The sequence below is a fragment of the Conger conger genome, chromosome 18 (assembly GCF_963514075.1).
Source record: "Conger conger chromosome 18, fConCon1.1, whole genome shotgun sequence".
NCBI lineage: Eukaryota > Metazoa > Chordata > Actinopteri > Anguilliformes > Congridae > Conger > Conger conger.
This window is the reverse complement of record NC_083777.1, coordinates 18247613-18258066: the sequence shown is the minus strand read 5'-3', so window position 1 is coordinate 18258066 and position 10454 is coordinate 18247613. Positions and strand designations below refer to the sequence as shown.

Here is a 10454-nt window from a genome sequence, read left to right as displayed (position 1 = left end):
ACATTCAGAAATTACCAGATTGAGTTCTGTTTAAGTTATCAAAAAAGAAAAGGCAAAACCTTAACATGTACTACAGGTATGAGGGATACAAGCTGAAATATCAAACAACAGTCAAGGTTGTTTATAACAGTCTATACAATACATATGTGCAATTATTCCTGCAATATACTGTACATGCAACCATATCTGTTCCATGTCATATACAATTATGCAATTATAACTCAATATATATGTTATGATGTGTGAAATTATGCCTATAATGAAACTAAAAATCATCACAGAAAAATGCTTTCATCATAATTTGAGGAAACTGTAGCCTAGAGCATGCTAAATAAAATGAAAAAAAAAAAACACAGAAAGGAAAACTCTAAAGACACAACAAAACAGTTTATTCACAGCTTTCACACAATGTTTAACACCTTACATATAATAGCCTTAAAGCACACATGCACAAACACACACACACACACACACATACACACAAAAAAAATACAGTTTCTGCCACACAGAATACATCAGATGTCAGCATGCTACACACAGCACCCAGTCTTGTTGCAATTCCATAGAAATATTCCAGCTTCTCTTTCAATTAAATTTTTACATTTAATGATGAATGTCCAAAACATTTGAAATTGGGCTCTGTGAGAGTGTGTTCAGTGAAATAGGAGTGATTTAAACAGCGACAGAGCACTACTCAATTCCCTGGCTCTCTGAGAGAGCCCAGACCATTGCCATGGAAACAGCGATGCTGGCTGAAACATTGAAAGATTAGCAACATGGAGACGCACATGACTATTTATTTGGTTATTTATTTTCCCAAATCTGGGCAACCATTAGAAAAGCAGTGTTAAAAATAACATGTGCAGAGTGTGTCTGCCGCACGTAAAGAAAGAGCAAACTAAACCACACCCAATTTCAAACTGAGATTTTCTTGTGAAAGAAACATTTTCAGTGCTAGTGATGAGGACTGTTCAAGAAGGTAATCTGGAGACTGACATGGGCTCCATAATCATAAAATAGACATGGAAGTGCACCAGGCCTGCCACTTCTAAGCGAGGTATAGCTGCTCATCAGCTGAGGTGTTGGAATAGCACCTGAGGGAAGACAAGAGGGACCTCATCCCCTGATATTAAACAAAACATAGAACAAATTCCATGACGTTTCTTCCAGTGTAAAAAAACCACACAAACCCAAAATACCCAAGTTATGTCAGGCTGTTCAAATATGTTAAAATCTGATAAACAAAAGAACAGGTACAGTGCAATGAAACCCCCCATATTCCCTAAGATTAAAAAACGTAATGGGTCAGATTTCCCTGACAAAATTATTTTGACAACTGTGCTTACTGTATACAGCCCACAACGCAAACACAGCAAAAGGTTTTCATGCGCTTTAAAGTCATTCCTTTTCAAAATATCCCGTAATGCTCGAACACAAGGTAGGTCAGGGCATTATGCAGAATCAGCATATTGAGAATAACTCCTTACACTGTACGAACTCATTACACTCATTCCACTGTACATAGACCCACGCATCAGCGCATGCCCATTTCAATTCATTTCAATTACAAATGCTTTATTGGCACAAAATACAGCAAATATTTCCAAAACAATATATGCTAATTTCAAGTAGACCAATAAAAACTTTTTTAAAATGCCTTTTATGCATGCCGTGCATGACGCATGATTCTGGCATAAAAAAATCAAAGCATATTCAACAGGAAATGAGGAAATGTGATTTCTCATGCTTAGGCAGGGTCATTTATCATTTATACGTTTGGAAATATACTGTAATTATGAATGGTCTTTTCAAAGGTCTTTTGAACCACTGCACAGTATGCTGTTTATTTCATTCAGGGCTGATCCGAGTAAAAAAAAAAAAAAAAAAAGCAAAAAAACCCACCATGTTAAAAAATGCTATTAACTCCATTGCCTGGAGCACATGCTGATTAGCTTATGAAAAAGGTATGCAAGTCTATAAGACGTGAACTGACTGTACGAAACTGTAAGGCTCCATGAAAAAAACGATTTAAAGCAGAAATGACTCACAAAAGGCACTGAAGGAAACACGAATCAGAAATATGCAGCAAAATGAGATATTTTATAACAAACTGTATTTCAATGATGAAATGAAATGGAGAAAAGAAAAAATCCTGCATTAAACCCGGTGGTCCTTCAGCAGATGCGGTACATGGGTACATATCCAGGGAGGATTGATTGATGACGGCTCTCTGGTGGAATAGAGGCAGGGGGCAGTGCATTCTGTGGAGTGCGGAGGTGTGTTTTCCATCACTCTGGCAGACACAGGAACCAGTGTGACACTTTCTTCTTCTTCGTATGCTCCTGGGGGCCGTCGGTAACGTCGTAATGAGGGACACCCTGGTAGATCATATTCCTATCCATCTCATCCTCCACACGCGTGATGTACAGCCAGCTGATGATCACTCCCAGAAACTGCAATCACACGTGACGCAGGTTTCAAACACGTTTTCCTTTGGCCTGGCAAACCTGTGTGTTAGTCCCCTGCTTAATTCTAACGCTATGAAAGACTCTTTGGTGTGCATTGAGTACGCACTTAATGTGAGGTGGCACTAACATGCCCTTACCTGGGGCAGTAAGATTCCCAGCAGCAGGCCGCCCATGATCTTATAATTATCCATGAACCAGAGGAAGATGGCATCCGTGCATCCTCTCACGTGGATAACGTGCTGCAATTCAAGGCGCTGTGGATAACACAGGGCCATAGATATCATAATGAGTTCACCACTAGAGAAATACCAGAACATTCCATTCTCAATTCACTGGTCTTCATTCTCTATTCCCTCATCCCCAACTGCTCAGAAGTGCTGAGAGTTTATGTTACATAGTGCATTTCTAGAACCAAGACATTAGGTCACAAAAAAGGAGCAGTCATGCACAGTGCACCCTCGGTTTTCCAGGGCACCATCATCTTTTCTTATAAACAGCTGAGTCAGTCCAGGGAAGTCATAAAATAAACCACATTAAAGCAGAAAAGGTCATATAAGATCTGAGATTCTGTCTTACTGATTTATCCAGGACCTGATATCCACAGAGGGTGTTGGGCACTTCCTGCGGCTACAAGACAAGAAATAAATCATTAAAAAATACAAACCAAACATGAAAAAACATGATCTCCAGAACATTTTGGATAATGAGCATAAAGTTGACACAGGCCCCATTATGTCTAGTGTAAAGCAAATACAGCATTTCACAGCAAGAACATCATCATACCAACAGTCAAACATGGTGATGGTAGTGTGATGGTGTGGGGATTTTCTGCTGCCTTGGGACCTGAATTAATTATTGAAGTCATGAAGCATGAATTGTGCTTGGTACAATTAAATTAAATGTCCGTGAGCTGAAGCGTAATGGAGTCAAGCAGCAAGACAGTGATCCAAAAACGCAAAAGCAAGTCCACATCTGAACGGCTGAAAAGAAACAAAAATGTTTTTGGATTGGCCTAGTCCAGACTTAAACCTACAATTTATGTGAAATACTGATACTAACTCCAATATTATAGGAAGTTGTAGCTGCTAAAGGTGCTGAAAGCTCCTTTAAAGAACACTTAATTTTTCACAGCGGTGATATGTTTGCCAACATTTTTCATTAAATAAAAAAGTTTGGTGTTTTCTGTTTACTCGGGTTCCCTTTGTCTAATATTACATTTTGCCTAAAGATCGAAAACCATTTAGCGTGACAGACATTCAATAATATGGAAAAGGGCAAATAAGGGCAGAAAAGGGCAAATACTTTCATGGCACTACAAATCCCTTGGGTGACACAAATGCCAATTCTGTGCCAAATCAAGTATCGGGCAAAACGGACATTTTATCCATTTACATTACATTACATTATTGGCATTTGGCAGACGCTCTTATCCAGAGCGACGTACAACAAAGTGCATACCCATAACCAGGGATAAGTTCGCTGAAAGACCCTAGAGGTAAGTACAATTTCAACTGCTACCTGTACAACAAAGATAAGGACAAGGGCCATTTTTTTTTTTTTTTTTTTTGAACAAACAAACAAACAGAGCAAAAGTGACCAAATTTAACTATCCAAACACTGCTTACCTAGCCAACTAAAAATACCGATGCACAAAGCAAGTCACAGAGACAACAATTAAGGTTCACAGGGAGGTAGGGAGGGATGGGGAGAGGTGCTGCTTGAAGAGGTGTGTCTTCAGCTTGCGCTTGAAGGTGGGGAGAGATTCTATAGTTCTGACCTCAACGGGGAGTTCGTTCCACCACCGTGGAGCCAGAACAGACAGTAGTCGTGAGCGTGAGGTGGAGGTTCTGAGAGGGGGAGGTGCCAAGCGGCCTGTGGAGGCTGAACGAAGAGGTCTGGCAGGGGTGTAGGGTCTGATGATTTTTTTCAGATAAGCTGGGGAAGACCCTTTAACTGCTTGGAAGGCTAGCACCAATGTTTTGAATTTGATGCGAGCCATGACAGGCAGCCAGTGGAGGGAAGTAAGCAGGGGGGTGACATGTGAGTATTTGGGAAGGTTGAAGACCAGACGAGCTGCTGCATTCTGGATGAGTTGGAGGGGTCTGATGGCGGACGCTGGGAGGCCAGCCAAGAGGGAATTGCAGTAGTCCAGGCGGGACAGAACCATCGCTTGGACCAGGAGCTGGGTCGAGTAGGGGGTGAGAAAGGGGCGGATTCTCCGTATGTTGTATAGGAAGAACCTGCAAGACCGGGTCACCGCCGCAATGTTCTCGGAAAGGGACAGTCTGCTGTCCATCACCACGCTGAGGTTCCTTGCACTGGGTGACGGCGTGAGTGTGGTATCCCCGAGGGAAATGGAGAGATCCAGATGGGGAGAGGTATTAGCAGGGATGAATATCATTTCAGTTTTACCTGGGTTGAGCTGGGTTTAGATGGTGGTTGTCCATCCAGCTCTGGATGTCCCTCAGGCAAGCAGAGATACGGGCTGAAACCTGCGTATCAGACGGCGGGAACGAGACGAAGAGTTGGGTATCGTCCGCATAGCAGTGGTAGGATAGCCCATGTGCAGTGATCACAGGGCCAAGGGAGCGAGTGTAGAGAGAAAAAAGAAGTGGGCCAAGGACTGAGCCCTGAGACTGAGCAGAGAGATCTAGAAGAATGAGGACAGAGGAGAGGGAGGCTGCTCGTGCGGCATGAAGTGACTCACTGACGGAGAGGAGCGCAGTCTCTGTCGAGTGGCCCGATCTGAAGCCAGACTGATGGGGGTCTAGCAGGTTGTTGTTAGAAAAGAAGGAAGAAAGTTGAGTAGAAGCGGCTCGTTCTATAGTTTTAGAAAGGAAAGGAAGAAGAGATACCGGGCGGTAGTTCTGGATGATGGAGGGATCCAGGGTAGGCTTTTTTAGCAGCGGAGTGATGTGGGCCCTCTTGGAGGATGCCGGAAAACAGCCGGAAGACAGGGAGGAGTTGACAAGGGAGGTGACAAATGGGAGAATGTCAGGTGTGATAGTTTGGAGAAGAGAAGAGGGGATAGGGTCAAGGGCACAGGTTGTAGGGCGGTGGCAGAGCAGGAGTTGAGAAACATCAGAGTCTGTAAGGGGGGAGAAAGTGGAAAAGGAAGGGATGGGCCTAGAGGGGGGGGAAGGGCACAGTGAGGGGGGCGGTGGTTGTAAAGGATCTGCGGATGACTGTGACCGTCTCATCGAAGAAATCAGCAAAGTCATCAGCAGCGAAGGAGGACTGAGGAGGAGGAGGCGGTGCGTTGACAAGAGAGGAGAAAATGGAGAAAAGTTTCCGGGGGTTAGAAGCAGAGTTCTGAATTTGTGTTTGATAGTATTTTGCTTTGGCGGCAGTGACATCGGAAGAGAATGCCGCCAGGAGAGACTGGTAAGTCATGAGGTCGGAAGCGTCTCTGGATTTCCCCCACTTCCTCTCCGCTGCGCGGAGGCTGGCCCTGGAGGTACGGAGGGTGTCAGATATCCAAGGACTGGGAGGGGATGTGCGAGGTGGCTTTGAGAATTAAAATTAAATCTACAACACGTGTACAATGTACAAAACGTGAAGGGGTCTCAATACTTTCTGAAGCCTCTGTATGTCCCACACATCACCTTGAAATAAAGTCTGAAAATGAAATATCACTGTTGGGTATCTCACCAAGTAAAAAGCGACAGTTTGCGATAGGAGTGAATTGTCTCATATTACATTTTGTCCAAAGACAAATATTCAATAATATTGAAATCAGAAAAGGGCAGATACTTTCTCGGCACAGCATATCCCTTGGGTGACACAAAGCCAATTCTGTGCCACCCCTCCAGGCCTACCAGCAACAGTCAGCCCTGGCATGGGCCGGATCAGACTATGGTACTCATTCACTACGCATCAAACCTCTAAGTGCATAGGTTACAGCAGCAGAACACTTTGTAAGTCTAAAAAATAAGTCTAATAAATACCTAATAAAATGCTCACTGAGTATCTATACTCTGGGAAATTGGCAAATGACCAGTCTCCAATACACACCACCCAGTATTTGTAAAAGATTTGAGAATATGCTGAACATATAAATTAACATACAAATGCACATGGTATTACAGTGGACAGACTGCACTCGTTGAAATAAATGAAACGGCATTTAGCAGAATTATTCTCAGCAGATACTTTGATGAAGGGTTTGTCTCACCGGATTCTGACATGATACTAGTCCTTCCTTTTGTTATGAATATTAAACTGTTCTGAATAATTATTTTCCTTCATGTTCCAGATTTTCATTAATCTGTCACATACCATTACATATAATGAATAGCTGACACTTCAAGTACTGTGATTAATCATTTAGTTGTTCCTCTGTGACACTGAAAAGGCCACATGTTCCTCAGTGTGACAGGCTCCTCGTCTTGAACAAATACTATTTCAATCGTGAAGAGGAGGGGAAAGCCCCATGCATGAGAAAGCTTTCAATTAATTACACACATTAATTTAACAGAACTGGATTAGCCTCTGGTCAAACCTCACATTGAAGCAGTATTGATAGCAAACTAAATTTAGCGCTGGAATGTGTATTCTCTGCGTGTAACCTGGCGAGTGTGCGAATGGGTGTGCCTGATTGAGCACAGCAGCTTGCTCTTTTAAGCTCTACAAAACACCTCTGCGGATTCCAGGCGGGAACAGTTGTTCAGAAATGAAGTCGCAAACTTGAGCAAAATGGAGGCCTTATTAGTTCTGCTGAATACGCGGTTAAAAGCAAAATGCACAAAACTTTAAATTGCTATTATGCACTGTCAGCAATGCAATATGAAATTATTAGGGAACTAAGTAATGAGGGTAGTGAAACTGAGAAACTGCTTCACCCTTTTTCGGGTTTATTTTTTTAATCCAGAGTTCTCAGGTCTGGACCTCGGCTGCAAGCTAATAAGTTCTTTGCCATCAGTTTACTTGCTAAATTTTCACACAAAGTACCATCTGGACTGCTGCAATGGAAGCAGTCTGTTCAGGCATTCATTTCAATCGCTAACACATCTGGGAAATCTCAGGCAGGTTTTGGGGATTTGTTTCTTTGGACAAGGTTCCAGGTTGCTCAATGTCCGAGAAGTCTCAGAATACAAGTTCCCTTTTTGTACTTAAAACAGTGTATGAATATGACTGCATTTATGTGGCTTTGTTTGCAGCTAAAGTAATCATTTTTTGAACGCTGATGCATTCTTGTGTGGAAGAGTCACCCCCTGTACCATTCTGACTTGTTTGCAGTATACATTAAGTCTGAAAACAATTTATAAGAGGAAGAACCCTAAAATGGAAGAAATGGTATGAGTGAAGCAGAGAACATCTGTACTACAATGCTTTGTATGCATGAAATATTTCTGGGAGCACTGGGTGGCTGGGTTTTGGGAGATTGTGGTCCGATTAGAGCCCGAAAAATTCCAGTCAGAGATGAACAGATTTGCAGCCGAAAATCATTTTGGTCTGCCAGTACACTGCACAGAGACTACTGGTATCCACACAGGATTATGACTTCATGTAATGAACTAAGCCAATCAACGTGTCTTAGCCGTTCGCCACTGTAGATGTGGCCAGTCAGTGTCAGTGGTGGCAGTAGTCAGCAACACTGGTGACTATGGGGATCTCCAATTTGCCTAAAGCTTTACACACCCAAGTAAATCATTTTACACCCCATTATCCATGGATGAAGACCCCACAGAGCCCCTATATTCCACATAGAAAAGACGACTAGAACCTTCTTGTTTCAATAAAAAAAATTATTTTTATTGATTTAATTTATTTCTGCCTGTTAGTCTATGGCTCTAGACACTAAGTACTTACACAGGGTCGTACATGCTATGTCATAGTGCTCATAACCATAAACTATAAACTGAAGATTAAACAATCATTATTTGCTGTGTTTTAACCCATTATGGACACAGGCGCCCTATAGAAAACCCATAGAATGTCTTAGGAATCAATGCATTTCAACAGTCATGTGTCTTGAAAAACGGTCATATGATCAAATACAACGTTGGTGTCGCATCTGTCTGTTAAGGGAGATGCAACGCGCAGGTCACATCCGCCCATAAGGGGTTAAAAGAATGGATAGGAAAAAACAAATATAAATGCTATTCTCGCTTTTAAAGCGGAGGAAAACCCAGTTTATTTCTACCATTTAATTTAAAGTGTTAATTCAGCCACAATATGAAGATGCTTACTTTTTCAGATTTATAATGCAATATGATGAAATCTGCTTTAATAGTATCAGACAAATATCGCAATATTAGCAAAGCAAGACAGTCCATGTTTGTTCAACACAGTTTTGTAGTGAAACTTCAAAGGGACACGTTTTTACAGAAAACGCTGAGAACAGATTGGAAGGTGTGATAAAATGCTTCACATAGGCCGTTCTGTAAGTGAAATGTGCAGTCTGGGCTCAAAAAATCTGACTCATCGGAAACCTGTGATTCTGACACGAGGACACCTGTGCCGCTCTCCTAAAAGTGGACAACAAATCCTTTCATGGGACATACGCCATACTGGCAATGTATTTCCATTGTCCATTGCGATGGAGCAGTTTGTGAGGTTTTTTTCCCCACTAAGGTCAACATTGCCGGCATGTAAACACAGTTGGTTGATGGGAAGGTGAAAAGCGGAGAAAGCTGCAGCCTACCTTGAGGTTTGTGCAGCAGGTGTAGGGTACGCCACAGGCCAGCGGTCCAGGACTGGAGCAGTTATGATACATGTTCACTTCCCAGTCCAAATACTCCTTCCCACCACAACACTGATACTGTGAAGGCACACACAAACATACAGCTGTGATGAAGAGTTCATCATCATCTTGTTTAAGAGACACTTTAAAACTGTTTAAAAATCGCCTGCACTCGGGCTGGTAAACCCTAGTCCAGAAATGCGAGTGATTCAGCTAAGCTTGATCACAAGCACTTGATGGATTTATAAGAGTCTGAACTCAAATATTCAGAGCCTGTGAAATACTGAGTACCGCCAGCACCTGGTCACCTGTGTTCATTAAGCCAAATAATTAATATACTACTGCAGATGTAAGTTTGGACAGAACAAAAATCAGGCCCCTCTCTGGTGCTCCAGGATCAGGGTTGACGTGTATCCACATTTCTGAGATGCGGAGATTCACGGCTCACATCCATAATGCCCATGTGTACTGGCATTGTTACCAATCAAGTTGATTAAAACACCATGTGACCAAAATATTTCAAAATACATTGTAATATAACAAGTTTTACTTGTTTAATGTTGGAGGGTAGGGAACTTTATTTCACACTAACTCACACCCTAAAGCTTTCACAATGTGACGTTCACAGTAATAAACACCTTTCAGGGGTCTGCAAATGTATTTTTCAATAGAGAGAATGAAGCAAGTAAACAACAATTTCAAAGTAGATTGAAGATTTGGAAGCACAAATGTGATGCATAAATCATGCTACTTATAAATAGTTTCACACTGGGGTTGCCAGGGCTAGGGCTGGATAGTTCTGGGATAATCCCTTTTGAGGAATGTTGGAAATTTAAACTGATAATCATATTTTTCATAAATCATAATTATATTCTTTCTTTTGTATGTATTGGAGCCATTTGAAGAGTCACACAGTCAGACTTTGCTCACATTGTTATTGAGAAAACCATGGGTTCTAAGAAATGTCAGGAAACGTGATGTTGGTTTAAGACAAGGTGAACACAGTTATTTGTATGTTTTTTCTTCAAATGCAGTTCAAATTAATAAAGACACTATGAAGGTACACCAAACCAAGATTCCTGTGTGCCGTTACACCCCTGTGTCCATCCATCCATCCATTATCTGAACCCGCTTATCCTGATCAGGGTCGCAGGGGGGCTGGAGCCTATCCCAGCATACATTGGGCGAAAGGCAGGAATACACCCTGGACAGGTCGCCAGTCCATCACAGGGCACACGCACCATTCACTCACACACTCATGCCTACGGGCAATTTAGACTCTCCAATCGGCCTAACCTGCA

The 10454-nt window shown here is 42.2% G+C and overlaps 1 protein-coding gene across 1 annotated transcript in view; it reads right to left on the bottom strand.

The window, feature by feature from the left end:
- Window positions 1-366: 366 nt before the first annotated feature.
- The window catches only part of tspan15 (tetraspanin 15), a 28173-nt gene continuing 18085 nt past the window's right edge, over window positions 367-10454 (bottom strand). The window contains exons 5-8 of the mRNA XM_061228167.1: window positions 9115-9231; window positions 3045-3095; window positions 2606-2722; window positions 367-2453 (exon numbers count right to left, since the gene is read on the bottom strand). Of these exons, the coding sequence (XP_061084151.1) occupies window positions 2289-2453; window positions 2606-2722; window positions 3045-3095; window positions 9115-9231 (450 nt within the window). The 3' untranslated portion in view covers window positions 367-2288. The remainder of the gene's footprint in view (window positions 2454-2605; window positions 2723-3044; window positions 3096-9114; window positions 9232-10454) is intronic.